Consider the following 24,579-nt stretch of genomic DNA (forward strand, 5'->3'; position numbering starts at 1 on the left):
CGATGACTAGTCAACCATAATTCATATGATGACTAGTCAACCACCAAGAACACAAACCCAGAATTCATACGATGATTAGTCAACCACTAAGAATAGAAACCCATAAAAATTACAGAGATGCAATCAGAAATTGTTCACCAAGAAATCCACAATTGGGAGAAACTGGGGGTCATCAACCGACTAGGCAATCCACTAAGTAGAAAAAGATTATTGAAGGAACACAAGCAAGCTCAAGAAAAACCTAGATCTATTTAGGAAGATGAGCTATACCTCATTTGTGTAATCTTCTTATCCAACTTAGCAAAGCTTGAAGCTCAGTTCTTCATGGAAGTGACAGCTCCTTCTCCAGCTCATTCATCTCATGGCACCAGCTTGCAAGCTCTAACTCAGACAGAAACCAAAATTTGGATTCAAAGGAGAATGACCAATTTCTTCAAGAAACCATACTCTTGAAGAAATCAATCTTGAATCTGACCTAGATATATATGAGAGAGTGTTTGATCTAGTAAGATGAGGTTTTCATATTTCAAAAAGAAATATTTTGGAAAACTCAAAGATGAAAAATATGAAGGTTACACTTGAGGAAGAAGAGAAAGTTTACAGAGAAACTTTCCAAAACTTGCCTACAAAAGTGACGGCTACCAAATGAGGAATTCTTTGGCTTCTACCAAAAATTCCTAGGTCAGAATATACATATGGCAGCTGAGAAATTCGTAGAAAATGACAAAAAAATGGTTAAGCCCTAGCTGGAAACAGTGAGCTGGAAATCCTAATTGAAACAAAAGTTGACTAGTCATACGAAGGAAAAATGACTAGTCATACGAATGCAAAATGACTAGTCATACGAAGGAAAGATGACTAGTTATAATCTTCAAAAATTTAGTGAATGCAATGTAGTGTAATGCAGAATTTACCTTTGTCTAACGCATTGTTTTCCATCAGAATATAGGCAGATAAGAACACCTAGAGAAGTAATTCTTAATTTAAACTTAGAGCTTGATAAATAACTATAGAAATCTTATTACAAAGTTGTTAAGGGAAGCCAAAAGAAAAACTCAAAATGCATACATTAACAAAATGAACTTTGAAACACACCCAAAGCTCATTTACAATATAACAAAGAGGCTTTTAACTTCTTATAAATTTTAAAACTGCCATCAATTTCTTAAAACAAGCACAACCCCAAAATCTCATAAAAATACCCAAAACACTCAATAGGGCATCAAAGTAATTTAATAATCAATATTAAATTCAATAAGGCCAGCTGTCATTTTTTGGGTTTGTTTATAGAAATTCAATGGTGTAGGGTTTATCTATAATATTAGTGCTAAGAATGAGTATATCACTAAATATCTCTAAGAAAAAACATGAAAAGTAATTTCGCTTCAAATCCGTTCCGTGAACCAAACGGAACCTTATAACGCATACAAGACCAAAAACCCACCACAAAATCTATGACATTAAATCTTCTAATTAATAAAATAAATATCATGCAAAAAAAAAAACCTTGAAAAATTTAACGAAATCATCCACACACAAAAATCACAATCTTGTCTCATATTGGAAGGTACTAGTAGAGTATGACGATGGTCACCTGTACTTGTCCATGTATTTATCCATGAATATTCACCTAAACCTTAACTTGTATCAATAAATATCCACCTAAACTTAATTCGTAGATGAATTATACCATGTAATGAGCTCCAATAACACACCGCCTCATTTCAAAGAAATGTTTTAACAATCCTTCTCTCTCTCTCTCTCTCTCTCTCTCTCTCTCTCTCTCTCTCTCTCTCTCTCTCCTTTCTGCTTTCTCTTCTTTACAGCAGTAACTATAAAGCTTAAGCAGCTCAACTAACATGAAACAAAGTAATCTATACACAGCTTCAGCATAAGAAAACCATGTTGACGTACCTGTTATAATTCTTTTTTTCCCCCCCTTCATTTTATTGAAAACAAGCTTTGCTTCAATCACAGAAAACAAAAGCAACTGAGCCATGGAGTCTCCTCATGGACATGCATGCACCATTCTTGGCTTCTTCTACACATCAAATGGCCCTCCATCCTAAAACTTTTCAGCATAATCTCCAGTTTTCTTGATCACGTCCAGGACGAACGCAGCCCTCTGTATGATAAAAGAATTGAAGATTTCGCGGATATGTTGGGCAAATCAAAGTAACTTCATAATTATACTACAAATTTATGGACTGATGCCCAGATAAAACAACACCAGACTAAACTTTGTAATAAAAATGTCACTAACACTTACTGCAGTTTTATTCAAAGTTTTCATATTTTGAGCAAATTCCAGTAATGATCGTTGATGGTAATCGATATCGGATTTTTGTAGATACGCGGTTGAAGATGTAGAAATAAATAATAAAAATGTTTGGCATACGCTTTAGGAAATGTCATCAAAACAGAAGAGACCCCACTGAAATTTTCCGAGAAACTTTCTACCTAAAAAAGTTTGGCTTAAAAGCTCAGTGCACCCTATTTTCTGCGCAAGGATGGATTTTTCTGTTGGCCCCAGCAGCCATGCATGAAACTACCTGACCATTTCTGTGTCCTTTTTTTTGGGGGTCAACTTAGGCATGACATGACAGAATCAAAATACTACACGTGGCGTAGAAGAAAAATGCTACAAATATGAACTCCCACCGGATCCCATCTCTCCCCGTACACCGGCTCCTACCTACCTGGCAGGCAGCCGGCATTCCCCGCCGCCGCCCCCCCCCCCCCCCCCCTCCCCCTCCCCCTCCTCCTCCTCTTCTCTCATCATCTATCTCGGGCTTCAACGGTGATCAGAGAGGCGTCATCCGATTGGAGAGTCTCCAACTGGACCCACTTGGCAGCCACGTCATCAATTCTCCTTGTAAAGAAAAATGGTTGGAGATTCTATATTAATCCCAAATTCCCAAAAAGAAAAAAAAATCCTATTAATCCCAATTCTCTCCAATCCCCACCCACAGGGCCACAGTAGTAGTTTCAAAACACATTTCGATATCCTCTCTCTCTCTCTCTCTCTCTCATTTTTGCCATGAAGAACTTTCATGAGAAAAACCAGTCCCTCCAATTTCATGCTGGTCCAGAAAACGGGGACCATAAGAATGACGTACGTTCAGAAGACGACACAGAAAAAGAACACCACCATGATCTCTATTACGAACCTCCTCCTCTTCCCAAGATGAAGACGATGGTCAACAACACGTGCCAGTTTAAGCGGCGGCCCATCAAGTACCGCTCTTTGAAACAAATCCTCAGCACCAGACCACCACCACCTCCTCCGCCTTCTTCTTTTTCTTCTTGTTCATATGAGTACTCGAATGGCGACGAGGAAGACGAAGACGAGGTTGTGGTGAAGGCGTCAGATAGAATTGATCTGGCGGCATTCGCGTTCAAGTGGGGAAGGACTGATCGGAGAGAGCGTGAAAGTTTGTGTGCGGACAAAACCCATGAGTTTTCAGTGGAGAATTATAACAGAGTGGTTCATGAGCCTGCGGTCGGGTACAAATGCGGAGCTTCTTTGAAGAAACTTCTGTACGGTATGTATGGAAAGGAGGCTGCTGCCATGGAAGACGATGAGAATGATGACGCGACTAGTCGTCCCCAAAATGAACTAAACTTCAGTGAAGGTCAGTTTGCTCGTCTCGTTAATTTCGCCAGGAGAAAAATCATGAAATTTCGGTTCCTTTTTGGTTTTGATTTTTATTTTGTTAGATTTAATGAGGTTGAAACAATCTGTGGAAGAAATGAGGGATGAGAAATGTTGGAAGGAGGGAGGACGAAGAAATGAATGTGATTCTACAAAAAAGGAAAAACTTGAAAACATAACAACGCAAAAGTCAATTTTAGTTTTTAATTTCCTTTTTATATACCGTTTCCCCCCATTCTTTTTCTTTCTACAAATCCATTCTATATCTAACAAATAAAAAAATAGAACACGAAATGGTTATCGAACGAGCCTGAAAGTTATACTTTTTCTAAATTATGATTCCAACATGTGTTGAAGAAACTGTTTGTGTAAACAAATCACTACACAAGCTTAATGTTACTATACGTACCTTTGTTATAGCTTTAATTTTGCCCGCCTGTATGTCTCTAGTTGATGATATTGATCAACATTGTTGACACTGAATTTGCCTTTATTAAATTGAGATATTTAGTGATATACCCATTTCTAGCACTAATATTATAAATAAACCCTACACAATTGAATTCCTATAAACAAACCCAAAAAAAACCCAAAAAATGATAGCTGGCCTTATTGAATTTAATATTGATTATTAAATTACTTTGATGCCCTATTGAGTGCTTTGGGTATTTTTATGAGATTTTGGGGTTGGGCTTGTTTTAAGAAATTGATGGCAGTTTTGTAATTTATAAGAAGTTAAAAGCTTTTTTGTTATGTTGTAAATGGGCTTTGGGTGTGTTTTTAAAGTCCATTTTATGTAGGGTATTTTTATAATTTGGGCCCCCATATTGGGTATAATAGTGAATCTCCCTATTAAATTTTCGTTTTTCTACAAATTATGGTTGGTTTGTGATTTCTATTTGAGTGGTCTTGTGTCTTGGGCAAAGATCGACACTCCTCGGCTCGTTACATCTAATGAGTTATATTTTTTTACAGACAAATCACATTATGATATATTGGCAAAAGTAATTCATTACAATTTTATACACACATGTCAAACTGTGATTTGTCTACAAATGGAAGAATGGCTCCTTATTGTATTTTCCCCTCCAAAAATGTGAAAATCGGTTGATGCTTGAAGTTGTCTATTTTAAAACCCATAATTAGTTAAAATTAGGTTTAGTATTATGGGTAGTTTGTTTCAGATTTTGTTGGACCCAATAAATCATATTGTAAATATGAAAATTGGTGTAATTTTAGATGTGTTGCAGAATTATAAGTCAAATTTCCACCAGCTTTTGGTACGTATGCTTAGAAAAACTGATTTATTGAGCTTCCAATCGTTGTTTTTTCGTTCCTTCTGGAAATGATGTATGAGAAGAACTCTTAAATTACATGTGAATAGGTATTTCAACATCGCTTCTTTTGAAATGCGTCGTACGGATTAATGGGGTTTAAAAGAGAGTGAGTTCATGCATTTATCAGCATTACTCACTTATTTATCTAGTTCTTTTTCATTGTTTCTGTGTATTATATATTGATTAAATATAATTACTGGCTCACTTTCCCTACCGAGCTATAAGCAGCTCACGCATCAATAGATTTTGCAGGTAACTAGACTGCGAATTTGGAGGTGGAACACCAAAGTGATGCTTTGAGAAATGCTAAATAGCATGCTTGATGTTTTAGTACCGATTAGGTTGTGCCTTTGTTAACTTCAAGCTGCAACAACCACAGCAGGTATAACTTATATGTTTGGGACTTTGTTTGTAATGCAATCTATTAAATCTTAAGTTCATACCAAATTTATCCTGATATTTTGAGTGTAGAAATTTTGTTTTCAACAATTAGAGTATGATTCACCCCCTAACTCTGAACTGATGGTAATTTTTAGGGTTAGGGTTTGAATCATAAAGTATACGCTTTATTTATAGACATAACACACACACACACACATATATATATATATCATCTCATGAATCTCCGATGTATGTTCTCAAAACACATGCCAAAAGAAAATTCAATTTACAATCCATGAAATCTAAGTGGTATCCTCCAACCAAGGTTTTAAATATTGGGGATTTCGGAAATATCAATAGTCCAAAAATCAGAAAATATTGTCAAGTTATCAATTTGGTAAAAATTGGATGAAAACAATGGGAATTGTTTGTGAACTAAACATATAAAATTTTATTTTGACACAAGGAATTGAAGAAAATCTATTGCATAGTGAATTTGAGTTAAGTGATGTCTATTAAGTAATGATTTAAAACACATCATAATCTTTTGTTTATAATGATTTACTATATTATTTTATACTTTATACATTACATGGTAAAAATTACATAAGTAACTTAGTAGTATATATGCCAATGGGGTCTTAGCTTAGTGGTAGAACTGTTGGCATGTAGGTTAGTGGCAAAAATAAAAAATAAAAAATATTTAAAAAAAAAATCTATTAGTATCATATAGAATTCCTACGAGGTTCAACTTTTCACTATTGCAACTATTAGTATCGGTATTTATAGTATGAGTATATTATTTCTTGAATAACTAACATGTCTAAAGCAATAAATATGAGATTGTGTGGAATGGTAACAGAAAAGCGGTTGTAGTTTGTTGGATGAAGCTCTCTTGTACTAATGAGGGAGGAACAACAACATGGGTGAATTTATTTTATTTTTGTTTAATAAATTAATTGTTAGTTAGTGTTGTACCCTTAGAATTTTACGAAATTGATTGACAATAATGAGCTGTTGGGCCATTCTCATCCTAAGTGGTATAACTCGTTCACGTAATATAATATATTAGTGAATTAAAAGGATTAAAATTTCGCAATTTAAAATATAATAGCAATAAATATTCACATGAAGGAGTTATATATTTATACCGCGTGTCTATACTCTAGTACCACGTTATAATTACTTTTACTCATTGTAGAGCATATCCACGGCTGCCAAAATTAAAGTTACAGTCATGCAAATCAAAATTATGTAAGCGTCGATGTTATTATGCTCTTTTAGCAACTATCACTACCAACTCCAGTTCTTATTTCTTCGTAATTCTTGAATCTTGAAGCAAGGAATTTCAACAAAAGAAGCCAAATCACAGTGAATGCCATTGCCAAAAGCTTCCCATTACGCTTTAAACGTAGAAGACCGAAGAGTCGAACACAACAGATATGAGAGGGAGGCATCGGGCTTGTTACACAAAAAAAGGGCTGTTTTAGTTTTAGCCATAGTCCTATATAGAGGGAAGTGGGTTCTCTATGATCTGCTGAACTTATAAAATAAAATTGCATCATTAGGTTGAAAGTTTTTAAAACATACATATACTTTTACGAAAAAGAAAAAGAAACCATTTTTTTTCGATAATCTGCACTCTTCTCATCTCCAACGATATGTGCAATCATAGCAAATGTAAAACAATGGCATTGCCCATTGTTCTTTCTTTCCCCGGAGCCGGTACCAAAAACCGTTTTCCTGACAAAAGTGACTGGCTCGAATGGAAGCTCCATAGCTCACAAGCTTTTTTTCTCATTGATGGTTCTAATTTACATTTAAACCTTTTTTTTTTTTTTTTTTTCTCATCATCCATTATTTATTGGAAAGAGGAACATATATGCTTTGACCTACTTGCCTTTCCAGTGTGAGACCATGAGGTTAAGGCCCAACCAATTAAATTCGGGTCGCAGGCTAGACTGCGGACTATTGATCCAATCCAATAATAGATCAAGTTGGGCGGACCCACAAGCAAAAGAATGGCCCACAACCCTACAGATGGACCCACCTATGGCCCATGATAAAAATAAATTTCCCTTTACTGTTGGGTTTTAATTGGCTATTATAGGAAATATTAGAGTCATGATAGGAATTCACACTATTGGTAGCTCCCATCTTTAAGTGCAATCCTAACACTCTAATATAAGTCGGTGGATAGAGCAACAGTCCAACTCAAAGACAGAAGCCTCTCCTAAACTTAGCTGTTTACTCCAGCACCCTCCCTTATAAATACCAAACCTCTCTTAAACCCTAGTCACCATATCACAAACGTATCAAGCAACTCCTTCTTTCACATATTCTTTCTGTCAGTTAAAAACTAGAGATTTTTAGGTTATCCCTCAATTTTTATTTTTCTCATGAAAAACTTTCGAGAGGAAGATCGAGAATATGATGCAGTAAGGGATGAGCATCAAGTGCTGTCAGAAGACACGAAACAAGGAGTAGTGCATGGTTTTGATGATAGTAAAGGTAAAGAAGTAGCACTACGAAGTCTAAATTGTGAGAACTACCAAGATCCAGATCGAAGTCGAATATGCAATGTATGTGGTAAAAGATTTGGGAGTGGACAAGCTTTGGGAGGTCACATAAGTGTCCACTTTGAACCTCGTCTAGGTCCCAAGAAGATGAACAACAAGTTTAAGGTCACCAAGCAACACCAATTACAATATTATCCTTCTTTGGATAATAAATTCTCATGCCATATTTGCAAAAAGATTTTCCCATCAAGGAAATCCTTGTATGGCCACATGGGATCCCATAGTCGAAGAGTCAGGTCTCCTTCTTTTTCTTCTTCATCATCATCAACATCATCTTCAGCTGAGTGTAATGATCTTGATCTTAAAGAGCAAGATTGTGACCGAGTAAAGTTCTTACCAGGCTGGGCTAAGGAAGATAGGGGAGACATGAAGATAGCTAACCAAACACCTAATTATAACAATGATTTTGCAAGAAAGTACAACAAGTTCCCCTCATCAAAGAGATTGAAATTCTTAGATGGCCATACATGCAATATTTGCTACAAGAAGTTCCCAACGGGGCAGGCTCTTGGAGGCCACAAGAGGGCTCACTACTTCGATGGAGCACAACCAGTGCTAGAAGCTCCACCACCAGCTACAGTTAAAGTAGCATCGACCGACGATCATGATGATGGTGAGACCATAGATCCTGTAGATTCCTCGCCATTAATGCAACTGGCTGAACAAGCATTGCATCTTGCAAGTCGGAGAATACTAGACTTGGATCTCAACGAACCTCCCAAGGAGGAATGATGAAGGATGAAATCAGTAGGTAGAGAAATAGATACAGCTGCTTAATTTGCTTGTTTATTAGTTCGTTAAATTTTAGAGAAGCTGATTTGCTCCAAGTTAATTTTACTTACTTCGACAATTAATGTAATTTTTCTCTATTATCCCTTGAAGAAAAAGAAGGGATCAAGAATTAATTTGTCATTAAGGACCCGAACGGGACTGATCACAGTAAATCCTAGCTTTTGGAAAACTGATATGGTCTGCATGGTTTAACCAAACTGATATGGTCGCCCTTTCTTTCTTCCTTTTTCTCCGTTGCTTCTGTTTCTGTCGAGAATTCTCTCCCCTTCCTCACTATTTCCCTCTTCTTCTTCTTGACTCTCTCTCTCTTGTTAGTCTCCCTTTTTCTTGGTGAAGAAATTGGGCTAAAACTAAACAACGATACTAGACCTAATAATATAAGGAGGATCATAAAGGGTGTTGACAAACTCGACTCAATATATGAATCCAATTCAGCTAATTTATTTGCCACCATATGGCATTCACGATAAACAGAACATTCCATCTCGATATTCTCTCTCTCTCTCTCTCTCTCTCTCTCTCTCTCTCTCAACCATTTATGCCCTCTGTCTACATCAGCTCAGCCGCTAAATCCAGTTGTCGCCAAATTTGGTCGAAGCAAAACTAGATCTTAGCATTCAAGGGCAGAGCCACCCTTAGATTGGGAGCTCTAGCTAGGGTTCGTCATTGGGCAGGGCCGGCCTGAAATTTTTGGGTGTGGGCCGGCCTTACGAGTTTTTTTATTTTTATTTTTCGGGCCAAGCCGAGGTTTCAAAGGCCTTGGCATGGGCCGCCATGGGCCTAGACAAATCATGCCTTTTTTTTTTTTTTTTCTTTCCTTTCTAAGTCTTTTAAATCTTTTTGTTACAAATTTTTAGACAAGAATGAAAAAAAATTATGATCTTCAAAACCAATATGTACTCAATTGCAACTTTTAATAGTTGGTAGGTGGAATTTCACCTATGTGGATCATCGTTGTCTCCATTTTTCTTTTATATATTTAACTTATTGCAACAATTTACTGATAATTTATGCCTTATTTGATGAATTTATGCTACTTACAATATTAGTTATTTATTCATCTGCACCAAGTTGCAACTTTATTACTCCATTTATTATAGGCGGGTTGAAAGGGCTTTTCTGAGCCGAGCCTAGACGAGCTCAAACGGGCTTGACCTAGATGAAATCAAATGGGTCGGGCCTAGGTTTCAAACCTTAGGCCGAAGCCCTATTCATACTTGGAGTGAGCTGGGCAGACCAGGCCTAAATATCGGACCTTGGACTACCCACTTCGGCCCACAGGCCAAATGATGATCCCTAACTCAAGCCTGGTTCAAATAATTAGAAAAAAGAAAAAGAATTTAGAGTTATTTTTAGGAAATTCAGCATATTTAGTGAAAATTAGCCCACTCCATTCCACACAAAAATAGTCTACTCCACCCTAGCAACTTCTTAAACAAACAAAATAAAATAAAAAAATAAAAAATAGCCCACCCATATGAAAATTCCTTATTTTGCCCTTGTCGACATTGTCGCCAAACCAGACTACACCGAATCGGCTGTTCAGTTAACTAATTGTTGTTGGTTTCTCCTCTAGTCAACTCAACGTCGATAATATATTTGTGGACCACCTAATGTGCCTACTGAGTTAGCTAGGACACATCATTAAATGAGTTTTTAACCATACCCTTCACGTCATAGAAGCCTAAGCGACATTTAGTTTTTTCATGTATCTTTTGCTTATACCTCCTGCCCTACTTCCTCCCCAATCACCAGCGACAAGAACTCTCTTACCGTTCGGTGCTGGCAACAATAAGTTCATCTTTGTTTTACTCTTCGATTTCCTTCTTTGTTTTACTCGTCTAAGTCATTTAAATCAGTAACTCTTATGATGATTGGAATTCTTCGATTAATTTTTTGGAATTCAATGGATCACTGATATATCACTTCTTTTCAAGTAGAAACCTTGCTTTACTATTTGATTTCTTCCTCTACGAAAATATTGTGGGGGATTTCCTTTTTTTCTTTTTACAGATTCCTCTTTAAAGCACGTCACTGAATTCTAATTAAATAGACTTTTTTTCATTGACCTGAATCCTATTTAGGATATAATTTATATGTTGACAAATTTGTAATTAATTGCCAATTGTAACTAGGATTCCTTATAAGATAAGGTTTTGTATACCCTATATATATTGGACCTCCAATTGGAGAAGAATAAATGCAGCTTGATCAGCTAGGGTCTTGGAGACAAAGTACATATGAATTAAAAAGCTCGTAGTTGGACCTTCGATTGGATAGACCTGTCCCTTCTAGTGGGCACGGTCGGCTCGTCCCTATTAAAGCCTTGTGCACTCAACAGTAATATCGTTGTTGAAGTAGTCATATGAAGACGTCAGCATGGCACCCGAAGGGGTCTGCCAAGGGGTCTGCCATAATTTTTCTTATTGCTGGCAATTGAAGAGAGCATGGCAGAAAACCCCCTAAACCAAGCTTAGCGTACGTCTCTAGTTGCAGCCGTTCTCTTATCGTATATAGATGGGCCTTGCAAGTAGAGTAAAATTGTGTTTTCTTCTCTCATATACATTTTTTTTAGTAAAAGTGCGATCTAAAATGAAGTACCAATGCAAAAAATGAAATTTAAGTATGAACAAATGGTTTTCCTGGAGTGGTTAGACCTCATCAAGTTAGCACAAGCATGAGACTTCCACCACAACTTTTTCTCAATAATTGTGGGCCTTATTCAATATGGGACTATTTATTTTCTTTTGATCGGTGACGAAGGAACTCGAACTTGAAATCTATTCAACATTAGGAAGAGAGGTAAAACAAGTTCTAATTGATTCTACATGGAACTAGTTACGAGATCTATTAGCAATGGAGTCTTGTGGACTTCAAAGGAATTTGATGTATAACGGTTAATAAATGTCAAAGTACGTTGACTAGCTATGTCACCATTTCTCTTGAAAATTTGGTGGATTAATTTTCTTTCCATGGTTAAATTGGATATGGATCCTCTAATTAAACTAATAAGGATTAACGCACATAATTTAACTAATTAAAATATATTAAATTGTTACAAAGTGTTCTGTCTTATCAGGGTACAAAGATTTTCATTTTTTTGCCACGCCATAAAACCCTCACCATATCTCAATATGTGAATCTTGAAGTCTTGTCAGTCTTCAAGGGCTTAAACTTGGCTTTGGCTATGGCTACAAAGGACCCAGATTCTGAATTTGGTGCAGATGGAAGTAGGTGATTCCTTGGACTTCATTTTTTACCAGCACTGACTTTTACCATTCAAAGATTAAATAATAAGTAGCTCATGCACTGACAATAGCTTAGTTAGTTAAGCTTTTTCACCTCCACCTATGTAAGCAGAGGTTCGAAACTCCTCAAACACCCAATGACTATTTGTGTAAACCCCCTCCCTTAATCGCTTGTATTTAAAATAAAATAATTATTTATAAATAATAAAAAAATAAAAGCTCCTACACAGAATCAGAAACCAGTATGAAATTACGTTCTTGTGTCCTTCAAGTGACTTATAGCTCAAGTAGTTAAGTGTAATTACCCCTACACTGTTGCATTCGAGGTACTAGGTTCGATTTATCCCTCCTCCAACATAGCGTGTATAAAAATAAAATATAAAATAAAAATATTGTGTCCAATTTGAACTAAGCAATTATCTCTTACCCAACGATGTTTTTTACCCCAATTTACCCAATTTAATTACAGCGAGCTTGTAGGATACGCAAACATATTAACCTGGACACAACTCATAATTGGCCGGATCAGAATCAGAGATTTGAGCCAACCCCTAGAAGTCAAAAAACTCCAATCAAATCTTAATTAATTACCACGAATTAATTGGGACGATTCTTTGTCACTAAAAAAAAATTAAATAAAAAAAACTGAGCAGCACATCAAAGCAAGAACTCCTAGGAAATCAATTAGGGCTTTAACCTTGTTGATAGGGTCTCAATAAAACTGAAAATGTAACTTTCTTTTGGAGTTTGTTATAGATAAACTAACAAGCAGCCTCTCTAGTTAAAACCCTAATCCCAGTACAAAACGATTTCTATAATTCTTCTTCATGAAAAAGCTCCAAGCGAAAAATAAACACCTCCAAGAAGATGATGAAGATCAAGAAGATCAAGAAAGCATGGATCATGATGATGAGGACATACATTCACAAGAGTCAGAACAAGAAGTAGAACTACATGATGATCAGAAAGGTAAACAAGTAGTACAGATTGATGTTCATCATCAAAACGGAGATCGGGTTTGTGAGCAATGTGGTAAGAGATTTCAAAATGGAAAAGCTTTGGGAGGTCACATAAAAGTTCACTTCAATCAATCTCTTCTTCCCAAGAAGAACAAAAACTTGTTTAAGCCCAAGAACAAACATCTTTCTTTGAAGGAAGCACATAGTCCTGTTGGTGATGATCACAGCAACAAAATTTCATGCTATGTTTGCAACAAGAATTTCCCATCAATCAAATCTTTGCACGGTCACATGAGACTCCACCGAGAAAGAGACTGGAAGGGTGTCAGGCCTCCGGGGCCTGCTCTGTCCCCGTGTGACGAAAGCAACTCTTCTTCTTCATATGAAAATGTGTCTGAAGATGAGGATGATGGTGATAGTAGTTTATCTGACCGCACCATAGAGACAGATAATGATGTAGCAAATTTCTTAGTAAACTGGACCAAGATCGAACAGAGACGCAGGAGTCTAATTGCTAACCAAACCGAGCCTAATCATGCAGAGAATAGTGGTCTATCTAACCAAAGACAAAGAATGCCTCATTATGCAGAGGACCAAGTTGGTGAATTTGCAGGGAAGAAGCCAATAGAAGAATCACCAGTTGGATACAAAGGCAGCCCTTCATCTAAAAAAATCAAATGTGATGGTAGAAGTAACAAGAAAAGTACCATGGAGGCAAGTAAAAGTACTGGAGGTACAAAACCCATGAAAGACATTGGCTTGCTTGATCAAACCCACAAGCAGATTCCAACAAAGCGTCAAGAATTTGGATCCAGAAGATCAGATACAATCAGTGATGTGAACATGGATGAAGATTCTGGGTTTAGTAGTAAATATGTGGAAAACCAAGTTGGTGAACTTTCAGTGAAGAAGCCAATACAAAAATCACCTGTTGGATACAAAGGCAAACCTTCATTCAAGATCAAATTGAAACTTGATGGTAAAGGAAAGGCTTCTATGCAAGATGTTGATGAGAATGATGATCAAACTAGTTGGAAGACGAAGCCAAAAAAGATGACGATGAAGTCGACTTCGAAAACAGGTACAAAACCCATAAAAGACACTGCTTTACTTTACCAAACCCGCAAGCAGATGGCAAGAAAAACTCAAGAATTTGGTACTAAATTTGCTGAGAAGGGAAAATACCATGAAGAAGCTGAAGCAGTGGAACATGGCATCAAACAGTTTGAGTGCAATATTTGCCCCTGCAAGTTCTCAACGGGTCAGGCTCTTGGAGGCCACAAGAGAGGTCACAACTATAAAGGAGTACCAGTGAAAGAAGCTCGAGGAACAGCTAAAGTAGCACCCATGGATTTAGAAGATGGTGAGATCAGAACAGATCCTACAAAATTCAACTTGGATCTCAACCAACTTCCTCATCAGACAGACGATGAAGATATTGGTGGGTAGAGCTGTTTACTTGTTTATTAGTTAGATTTTAGGAAGTTCAATTCAGCAGAGGTTTCAATTACAAGTGAATTTGACATTGATAGTTCTTTTTTTTTTCTCTCTCATAGAAAAGAAAGAATCGAGAAGTTTGTTTGCCATTTTGTACTAGGTTGAAATTTTTGTAGCTGAATTACAATGTGAATCCGAAATGTAACTGTTACAAGTACCAATTTCTTACCAAGGAGCCCATTTTCCTTTTGATTTGGAAGACTGGTGTTGCTTTCGGTTCGAGGCCTACCAGATTGTCATGGAAGACACTTTTTCCAAAATGAACCTGATGCAAATTGCACAACAAAGTATATTGTAGCATTCTCAGTATATAAACTTATCATTGTAAATGTGGCATGTATTTTGGGCTGAGACAAAATTATGAATGTGGTGCTTTCCACCAAGCTGATCTACAATTCTTTGTAAATGTAACAGAACAATGTATTATGTAACTGTGGTACAACAACACAAACAGAAAATCTCCTATCTGGGTATTTCCTTCTTTGATAATTTATCTGGCTACGATACATGTTAGCGTGCTATACACTCTTCTGTCAAATTTATGCTGCCAAATGTATCAGCCGGAAAACAATTTCAACTCTTGCATGTCAACTGACATTCCTTCAGTACCTCTGGCGCAGTCGAATAGGAAAATAGGTGAGGGCCTGCTGTTATGCGATGGGCGGATGTGATTGTCATTAGAACCCAACGCAAGAATAAACAATTTGCTCCATGTCAATGAAAGCCCTTGCTGTGTGGATTTAAGTTGAGAGTTGAGCTCTCTGCCCACTATAAATATCTTCACTTTCTGGTAATAATCTCTGGTCGAAATCTTCCACACTTTTTACCAAAGTCGGCCTCCCAAGTTCCTGTGTAGAATATAACAGCAGTCATTAAAAACTGGTTTGGAAGCAAGTTAATAGATAGCAGAAATTGACTTGTAATGTAATGTTCAGTTTTAAAATAGAACTACAGTTCGCAATTGCCAAGCATACTCTGGTATTTGTCATTTACATTTTTCAATGTTAAGACTAGGAATACCTAGAACACGCTGGCATACAAAAACCCACACTCTAAGCAAGTTGATCCAGCTATAGTTCACTCTGAAATGAAGTTGAATGACCGGAAACAATTGAGCCGGAAGAACAAAAATGACAAAATAGATGTAACTATAGGACAAATTGATACAAAAAGAGCTCAGTACACTTTTACCACCCTCTAGTTTGCTGAATCTCAACTTGAACAATGTTAACACTACATTTTTCAATTATGACCGATGGATTCCTCAATCTGTTTCTATTAACCACATTGGAAGGAAAAGAAAACATCCACATAATTCCAATGTGATCTCAAGTCCAAATATAAGTAACTCCCTCCATATGCATGTGAGTTGGAAAGTGATCGCTAACCCATCCTATGATCCATTACGGATATAGCAATTCACAAGAATGTTGAATCTGAAAAAATCTTCAAACGAATCAGTTTTAATTAGGAAAATTATAATCCAGATAACAAAATCCATAACTCATCAAACTTCTTGTTGGAAACAGAGAAGAGTCTGATAAAGACCGCATGCTTCTCCCGTGGTCAGGTAAATATGGATTGGTTAGGTAATTTGTGGAAAATGCAGTGTCTAGTGAAATTGAGATTGTGTCGTGTAACAAGTGGTCTTTTTTGTCTAATTTGATTAATAGAATTGGATAGAAGGTCCCAATTAGACAAGACCAGAGGTGCACGATTGACGTTTATCAGATTGCGATACTGTAGGGAATAAATTGACACTAATTGGAAATTACAAGGTTGACACTATTCAAATTGAACTAGGACCAGATTGAGACTTTTAGTAAATTATCACCACCATATAGATAAAGCATAACTTCAAATATGAATTCTTATAACTACTTTAAAGCTCTATGATTTAAATTTGATCACTATGGAGTTCCTTTTTTCTTTTGCTTTGGACATCTAATGAAATTTAGAAAATATGCAATCTCACGTCTACCAAAGAGTTGTCAAGTATAGAACCTTCATACCTCCTTCAATGAGTCACTTTGTTGTTCAAGTTCACGTATCTGTTCCACTGTCAACCCAAACCATTCATCGATCCAAGCAAAACAATTCCGGTGACTTTCTAGGAAAAGAGCCCGTTCACCCTATAAAAATATTCCAGTAAAAAACACTATAAAAAGGTATAACCGAAGATAGAGTGGACATAGATTTGATAATATGAATAGATATTTGAAAATAATTACCATGTGCTGCAAGATTAATGGAAACAGATGTAAAATTAAAAAATTCACACATCGCTTAGTAACTTTCTAAAAAATAAAAAGCACATTTTTTTATTAATAGAGAAAAGATGAAGTACATAAGAGGACGAGGTAACCTCAAACACTGCTTAACAACTTTTTAGAGGCCAGCACTTCGCTGATCATAGCATTGGATTTTTAATGCTTTTCTCATATCTATGATGTTTTCAAGCCAATCAGATAGAGATAAAATATGCCATCAAGAAAGTTGAATTTTTATATATGACGTAGGAGAAAATGGTAACTAACTACAATGCAACACAGATAGAATGATTCAGGAAAAAAAAAATATAGAATGGTTGGGCATATCTGATTTGACATGCCCAATAAGCATGACTAGAGCATTAAATTCAAAGATGGCATCCCCAAAAGTAAACTCCTATGAAAAAGATTATCAACAACCCATATATGATAATTGTGACAACACATTTGCAATTACCGTTATCTATATGGTGTACGTTCTAACCTACGATTTTGCAGCTCTTGCACAACAGAAGTTACTGAAAAATAACTTTTGTTCTGTTCTCATTCTCCAACTGATACTTTGAAATTATCCCTTTAAACAATTTAAAATTTTTCTCCTTTAAAAGATTCTAATACTTTTCTATGACGCCAAAAATACTGACTTTTTGAACTTGGCCTCAGTATGTCCGTGACGACATATAGTTAATTGACAAATGGAAGTTCAGAGCTATTACATAAGCATGAGTTACCATCAGCACAAGGTTAGAGGTGTCTCCAATGTCTAGCTCTATGGTACTTTCTCTAATGAGCTGAAAGAGTAGGAACTACTTTTCCTGTCTCTGTATTTCCTCTTCTTATCATTAAGTTTTATTGCTGACAAAAATAAGATGTTGACTCATTCTGCTCGCAAAACAAATCTTAACATATAAAAGACTATTATCATAAATATAACTCATCAATTGTCAGTGTCATATTATATACAGAAGTGATGGTGGCATTTGCCTAGCTATTGCATGCATCATTGCATTCTGAAAAATAATAAATGTGCACGTTCAAAATCCAAGAGACCCTACCAGTAGCAAAGCGTTTTCAATTCTATAGCCAAAACCCCAATATGGTGCATCAATAGTGACGAGTTTGTAGGCTGTCATAACTGGCTTTGACTTATCCTGAAAATTTTGGACAATAGTTAACACATTAAAAGCTAGATTTGCACGAGAACTCAAGTGACAAGGCAAATCAGAGTGCAAATGTTTGCAAGACTTTTTATCCATGTAAAAAGTAATATCCAAGCACATGCAAGATTAAGGCTTTATCACATGTACAGCGTTTTTTGTTTCCAGCCAGACACTTGGGGGGCATAATTAAACAATGCAATTCTCCACATATTTGTGTTCCCTATCATAAAGTCGGATACCACAGGATCTTTAGAAAAACAATAATGAGAGAGAGAGAGAGAGAGAGAGAGAGAGAGAGAGAGAGAGAGAGAGAGATAGAGAGAAGACACCCTTGTAGGGCCCAACATACATTATATTTCATTCATCCAAACCATCTATTTTGTAGATATTCATTCGAAGATCATCTCTACAAAAAATCACTTGAATCCGATATCATTTGACCGCTCAATTAAATTATTGAAATTTTTGTACTTTCTTAAAGCACCGTGTTCATTGATTTTGTAGGACACCATTAGATGTCTAAATGGTTTCTGATTTGTCTAATTTTTTGCAAGGATCATCTATGAATGAAGACTTAAAAAATAGATGGTTTCAATTGTTGGAAAAAAAAAATTGTAGGGTACCCTAAAGGGTGTCCCTCAATAGAAGGGGACTGATATATATATATATAAACCAAACTGAGTAACTGACATGTCGTAAATTCATAAACAACATGGTTAAACTACTGGTAGGGAAGATTCCAACCTGCCATCCCTCTAAAAGTGGACCACGGCCAGTTTTCGCTGACGTAAATTTGGATAAGTCTGTGTTGCTACTGCTAACGACGTAACTCCAGTAATCCCTTGCAGACGAAGCAATATCAACAATTTCCACATCCCTGGTTGCTAGTTGTCCTTTACTTAGACCATGCACCTTTAGTTTCAAAGTGGCAAAGAGAAGAACAAGAAAGAAAAGTAGGGTATAAGGACATTAAATTATAAATTTCCCACTATAAATAGAGTTATAAATAAAACTTAACTAAAGACAACAGAAACTTTTCTAGAAACTTACATTATCTGACTGCCCATTGTCAGCCCTGTGAACTGTTTCAATGGTCAGCTGAAACTTGGTAAAGTATGGGCACTGCAAAATGCAACACAACTTCTAAATTCTTTTAATGATAAATTCTAAGAATGTAAATGGACAATTAATTGTTTTCAGAGATGGACAAGAATTCTGTTACCTTGATTACTGTGACGTAGAGCATCCATTTGCAGACAACCAAAAACCATGTTAAAACAAATTTAAAGTGTGTTTAATAAACAAGATATTCAAAAATTGACATCAAGAACACATGGAAAACCTGTTTTGCATCTTGGGTATGCGTTCCAGGCTTCCTCTTGCATGATGAGAGCATCTGCCGGTGCAAAAGTGGTGAGCCAAGTAGGAGCTTTGCTGGATAATAAAATGTATGAATAAGATAATGTAACCTTGGAATTCATAAATTAAATGTCTGCATGAAACAGTATTAACAATCGTTCTACTTCACAAAAATAAAGAGGAAGGAAATAGTAAGGCCATCGTATATGTAGGAACTTAAGTGGTATCAATGATGTGGTGAAATCAGGATCAAACTAATATATTAAATTATCCTTTCAACTGAAGAAATAAATCTCGACATAAATAAACTATTTAAATGTAGCTGTACAGGAGTTACCAAAAATCATTACAGTCCCGCAAATGCAATGCACCACAAAAAGAACAGAGAAAGCAAAAACAAAAGGAAGGAAACAAGATAATAGTACAGATTTTGATCCGCAGCCCTTTCGTGAATCAACTGGTGCCAATTTCAATCTCCATATTTCAAGAGAAAGTAATTGATACATAAATGCCTTCATCAAGATATGACCTCTTTTTTTTGGCCTGAAAACCTTCATCAATATATTAATCTGAACTTATCTATCCAAAACCTATAGAAGCCTAAGAAAACAAGACTCGCTGTTAACTAGATCACAGAACATAAACCCACGTAGACCAAAAGTCTCTAGGTGATTATGGTTCCTTTCAGGTTTCTCCGTACTCCTATAAAACAACACATCTTCAGTCTAAGATAATCTTTTGTTCACTGTTCACTAAACAATAACGGGTTCTAAAACTAGGGGAACGCCTTTCACTTGCCAATTTCGCAGAAACTTAAACTGACCACATATTATGTGTATTGATTTACCTTTGTAGACGGTAAATTTTGGAAGAGTAGTGGCCCTTTCCAATAACATCATCTTCAAAGGATTTGTTCTCCAATATTTCAACCCCTTCAGTACTGGTCGTGTTCTGTTGCTGCATCTTCCTAACCATGTACATCTGCGCTACTTGATACTGCAGTTCAAACATGTGGTTCAACAAGTACTCCATAGTTCTTTTACAAGTGAAAAGTAATATTCTAACAACTAATGGCTAAGCATTTTAGTAGAATACAAAATTATGAACTTGTTAATTACCTCTTCCAACGACATGGGCATCACAATCCGACTTCACGCAAGTCCCCAATTGAAAGGTCAAGAGTTAAGGAAACCACAAAATAAAGGGAATTGATTTATGGCATTGCAAAAGTAGTAAGAATGAACTGATTTTTGGAATGTATGTATGTATGTATGTATGTATATATATATATATATATATATGTATTCTAAATTTCATCTAATGCCATATTTCATATAAGTTTACTTGCAAAAGAGAAAAGTTTGAAAGTGGCATTCAGTTTGGTTAGGCATAAATGTATAAGAAGAACATTAAACTTTAAAATCTGAATCCCTTGATGTTTCATCATAGTAGCACCAGAATAAAAATTATCCTTAGACCCCCCCACAATTAACAGCACAAATTGAAACTTTGTCTTCTTATTCTTTGTTCTTCATTTCCTTGGCAACCAAAGAAAAGGAAATGTTTAATGCTCCAAGCCCACATGAAAAAGGAAACTAAAAACAGAAAAACAAAAAGGCCAGTAACTGTAGACTTGTATGCATTGAACAAACTAGTCCATAATGTATAACAAAAAATTTTTGCTCAATTGTGTTAATCCAATATCTGCCCACTCAAAGTAAGCCTACAGTAAAACAACACAAATTAAGTTCAAATGGCATTTTCTTAGCAGCCAGAGAAAAGGCCATCAGAGAATTCAAACCATAATCCAGAATTCACAAATAAAATCAAAACAAAAAGCAAAACAGCAAGGATACAATTCCTTCATCAGAACCATTTCTACCGGCTCGAGCTTAAAATTCCACCAAATTGTGATGCTGAGCTTCAAATGTGGAAAGAAACAGACAGAACCCAGAAAGCACAAGGAGAATGAGAACCCAGAAAGCACAAAAGAGACAAAAGACACCGAGGATGTCTGGGCAGAGGCTTAAGAAAGATTGTGAATTTGTTTGCCAAGTGCAGGGAAGGAAGATTTTCTCATTTCTTTATATGCGTTGGACTTGTAATAACAAGGCACGTCACCAACTCAACTCACAACGCATTTTAGCAAAGAGCCCCAGAGACGAAGTCAATCGAGCGCGAGGGTCTTTTTTGAGTGCTTCGTTTCTTGACTTTTAACGTTCTAGACACGCGTTTTAGACCCGGTGCAACGAAACGATGTCGTGTCTGTGGATTAGGAAAACAGAAAGGATATTTTTATATTTTTATAATTTGAATTGAATCTTTTTATTTTATTTTATTTTATTTGCTTGACAATGACACCTCATTGCATTGTTCAAGTCGGCTGGATTTTTCTTTTTTCTTTTTAGATTTTCTTTTCTTGAAGGGAATTAAAATAGAGAAGGACGTGGGATTAGGACGACTAGAAGTACGGCAACCACAACAAGGTTTGCTTAAATTTGTTGTTTCTGTTAGCCCACATAATCCGGCAGCGTTGTCACAATATCACGTGAAGATTATTAAGCCAATTTTCATATGAAGCTCTTGCTTTCCAGCGACAGACCCACGAACACGATAGAGGAATTAATCAGAGAAAGGAATCGACGGTGAGAGCGCGTTTCATTTACGCTCACCAATTTACCCTTTTTCTAATTTGATATGTAAAGTCTTTTTTAGAAGGAATATATTTTTTTGAAATATAAAAATAAGAAGTAATGGAAGTTTTATAATAAAAATACCCACACGTTATTTTATCTTTTTTATATTAAAATTTTACTTTTATTCTTTTATTTCAGGTTAATAAAGGAAATTTTTTAGTATTTTATTTTCAAAGTTTCCCTAAATTCTTTGGAAAACAAAAGGTTTCCTAAAATTAAGAACGGGAAGCTTCAAAAATAAGCATCCCTGCAGTACACGCCTATATAATCACCTGTATTTTTAATCTCACTACTTACAATCTCATCCCTACGTCAAGCCCTTAACCCTAAAATCCTCTCAGTCTCTTTCCCACTCGTTGACCGTGATACGTCACTTTTGAAGCCAATCGGTATGTATGTTTTTTCTTTTCTCTTTAAATTAAGGGTTTGTAGTACGCAATACGTCACTTTTGGTTCATATAGTTGAACTTTATTTTGTAAAATATCCTAGTTCTAGTTTATTTGAAAATATGTTTGAGTTCGTTGCTCCATTTGGTTAATTGGGTGTATTTCTCAACAAAATTTGTGTGTTGTACTTCATTTATCTTTTATAAATTTCTTATTTTTTTTGTTTGAGCGTATTTGTTAAAAATTTATAAGCATCATAGAGTCAGGCCCACAGTTGTTCGAGCCCTAATCTCAATTGACACACAACTATCATCCCCAAAAAACTAAAATATTTAGGTGGATGACCAGCCATGCCAATTGTTCGAGCCCTAATCCCATATGCCCGACTTTAATTTCATAAATCAATATTCACTAGCCACAGACAGACTTCGTTATTTTACCTTTTTGTACTTTTATTATTTTATTTCTTATTAATTAAGTTATCTTGTTTTAGAAGTCTAATTAATAAAGGATATTTCTTAGCATATATTTTGAAAGTTTCCTTAAATTCATTAGTAAAAAAAAGGGTTCTTTGTTATAAAGAAGTGAAGCCCATATAGATAAAGCTAGAAGATATTAGTTAAAAGATGGAGATAAAGCTAGAGGGTATTAGTTAAAAGATGGAATAATGATGTTGGGGAAAAATCATTATGTTTCCCTTAAAAGCCATTTGCTTTGTCTATAAATAGGCATTATATTTGCTTGTAAACACACACGAATGAGAGAAGAGAATATAGTGAGAGAATTAGAGAGAAGAGAAAGAGTGAAGTCTATCTAAGGAGAAATTATGTCAGTGTAAACACCATAAAGAGAAACATAATTCCACTCCCAATATTACAGTGGTACTTCTCATACTCTGATTATTCTAGTTTTATTACACGTTATCAGCATGATAGTCTCTCCTTTTTATTTCTGAATTTTTCCCAACTCAACACTATGTTGTTATTTCTCTGTCTCCTCTCTGTCATATGTCTACTCTCACTTTACTACTACGACAACATGCAAACTTTCTTTTTTGTGTTCTCACAATTTTTATGTTGTTTCATCCATGCTTGTTTAATTTACTTCTTTGTAACGTAATTTGGAATGGCGCGGTTTTTATACCCCATCCTGTTATTTTATGGTGGTGTAATTTTTTACCCATTGCGTTGTAACAAAAATTATTATAATAAAATGATGGTGTGATCTTAAAACCCATCTATTATATCTTGAATAGTGACACAATTATATTGCCCACAATATATGATATATTATGCACTTCATATATATTAGTTGGTGGTCTTTATCCCCACATTTATTTTATTTATGGTATGGAGTAGGTTTATTACCTATACGGCAATATTTATTTAAAGGTGTGGCACTGGTTTATCGTCCACACAGCTGCCTTTACTTTTATTTAAAAAGTATGGAGCAGAATTAGTGCCCATACAAGCACATTTACTTTTATTTAAAGTATGATGTGGAATTAATCCTCATACTTTATGAATTTACTTTACTGCACATTTACTTTTATTTAAAGTATGACGAGGAATTAACCCTCATACTTTATAAATTTACTTTACCGCATATTTACTTTTATTTAAAGTATGGTGCAGAATTAACGTTCATACATCAAGCAATTTACTTTATGAATTTACTTTACCGCACATTTAATTTTATTTAAGGTATAGTGCGGGTTTATCATCCTTACCAGCAAATTCATAGCACTCTATTTTTATCATCAATTAATATACCTGAATAATGAGGGCCTGAAATTCTTATTAATAAGTGGCTTAATGTCCCAAATCTCGAACCTACAGTTTTGGATGGCAAATTTGGCAAAACTAGAGTTTGATGCCTTGGACCTTTCCGGGGACAACTATTTATTATGGGTCCTGGATGCGAAAATCCATCTACGAGCCAATGGCCTCGGATAAACAATTGTAGATGAGAATGATGCTTCACTTGAAGAGAATGTGAAGACCATGATCTTTCTTCGCCGCCACATCCATGAAGCCTTGAAGAGCGAATATGTGGTGGTTGATGAACCATTGGTTCTATGGAAAGCTTTAGGTGAAAGATACGATCACCAGAGGATGGTGACTCTCCCAAGAGCTAGATACGAATGGACTCACTTGAGATTTCAAGATTTCAAGTCAGTGTCCGAGTATAACTCTGCTATGCATAAAATTACCTCATTAATGAGGCTATGTGGTGAAAATATATCTGAGGAAGATATGC

At 35.7% G+C, this 24,579-nt stretch overlaps 2 protein-coding genes across 4 annotated transcripts; one reads left to right on the top strand and one right to left on the bottom strand.

Annotated features, from left to right (window-relative positions):
• On the top strand, window positions 11,934-14,630 carry LOC18773858. The gene has a single exon (XM_020566461.1). The coding sequence runs from the start codon at window positions 12,820-12,822 to the stop codon at window positions 14,398-14,400; it is 1,581 nt and encodes a 526-aa protein (XP_020422050.1). The 5' UTR covers window positions 11,934-12,819; the 3' UTR covers window positions 14,401-14,630.
• Window positions 14,737-21,411, bottom strand: LOC18774526 (phosphatidylinositol transfer protein 1). 3 transcript variants are annotated; one of them, XM_020566462.1, is made up of 10 exons: window positions 21,094-21,401; window positions 20,356-20,386; window positions 20,085-20,233; window positions 19,221-19,312; window positions 19,101-19,108; window positions 18,929-19,000; window positions 18,623-18,790; window positions 17,774-17,869; window positions 16,461-16,580; window positions 14,737-15,296 (listed from the first exon to the last, which is right to left on the bottom strand). In XM_020566462.1, the coding sequence occupies exons 1-10, from the start codon at window positions 21,111-21,113 to the stop codon at window positions 15,189-15,191; spliced, it is 864 nt and encodes a 287-aa protein (XP_020422051.1). In that variant the 5' UTR covers window positions 21,114-21,401; the 3' UTR covers window positions 14,737-15,188. The 3 variants fall into 3 exon arrangements, with proteins under 3 accessions (XP_020422051.1, XP_020422052.1, XP_020422053.1); XM_020566463.1 differs by lacking the exon at window positions 14,737-15,296 and adding an exon at window positions 15,398-15,884 and having other exon boundaries at window positions 21,094-21,411; XM_020566464.1 differs by lacking the exon at window positions 14,737-15,296 and adding an exon at window positions 15,398-15,894 and having other exon boundaries at window positions 21,094-21,411.

Source organism: Prunus persica, chromosome G6 (assembly GCF_000346465.2).
Source record: "Prunus persica cultivar Lovell chromosome G6, Prunus_persica_NCBIv2, whole genome shotgun sequence".
Lineage (NCBI taxonomy): Eukaryota > Viridiplantae > Streptophyta > Magnoliopsida > Rosales > Rosaceae > Prunus > Prunus persica.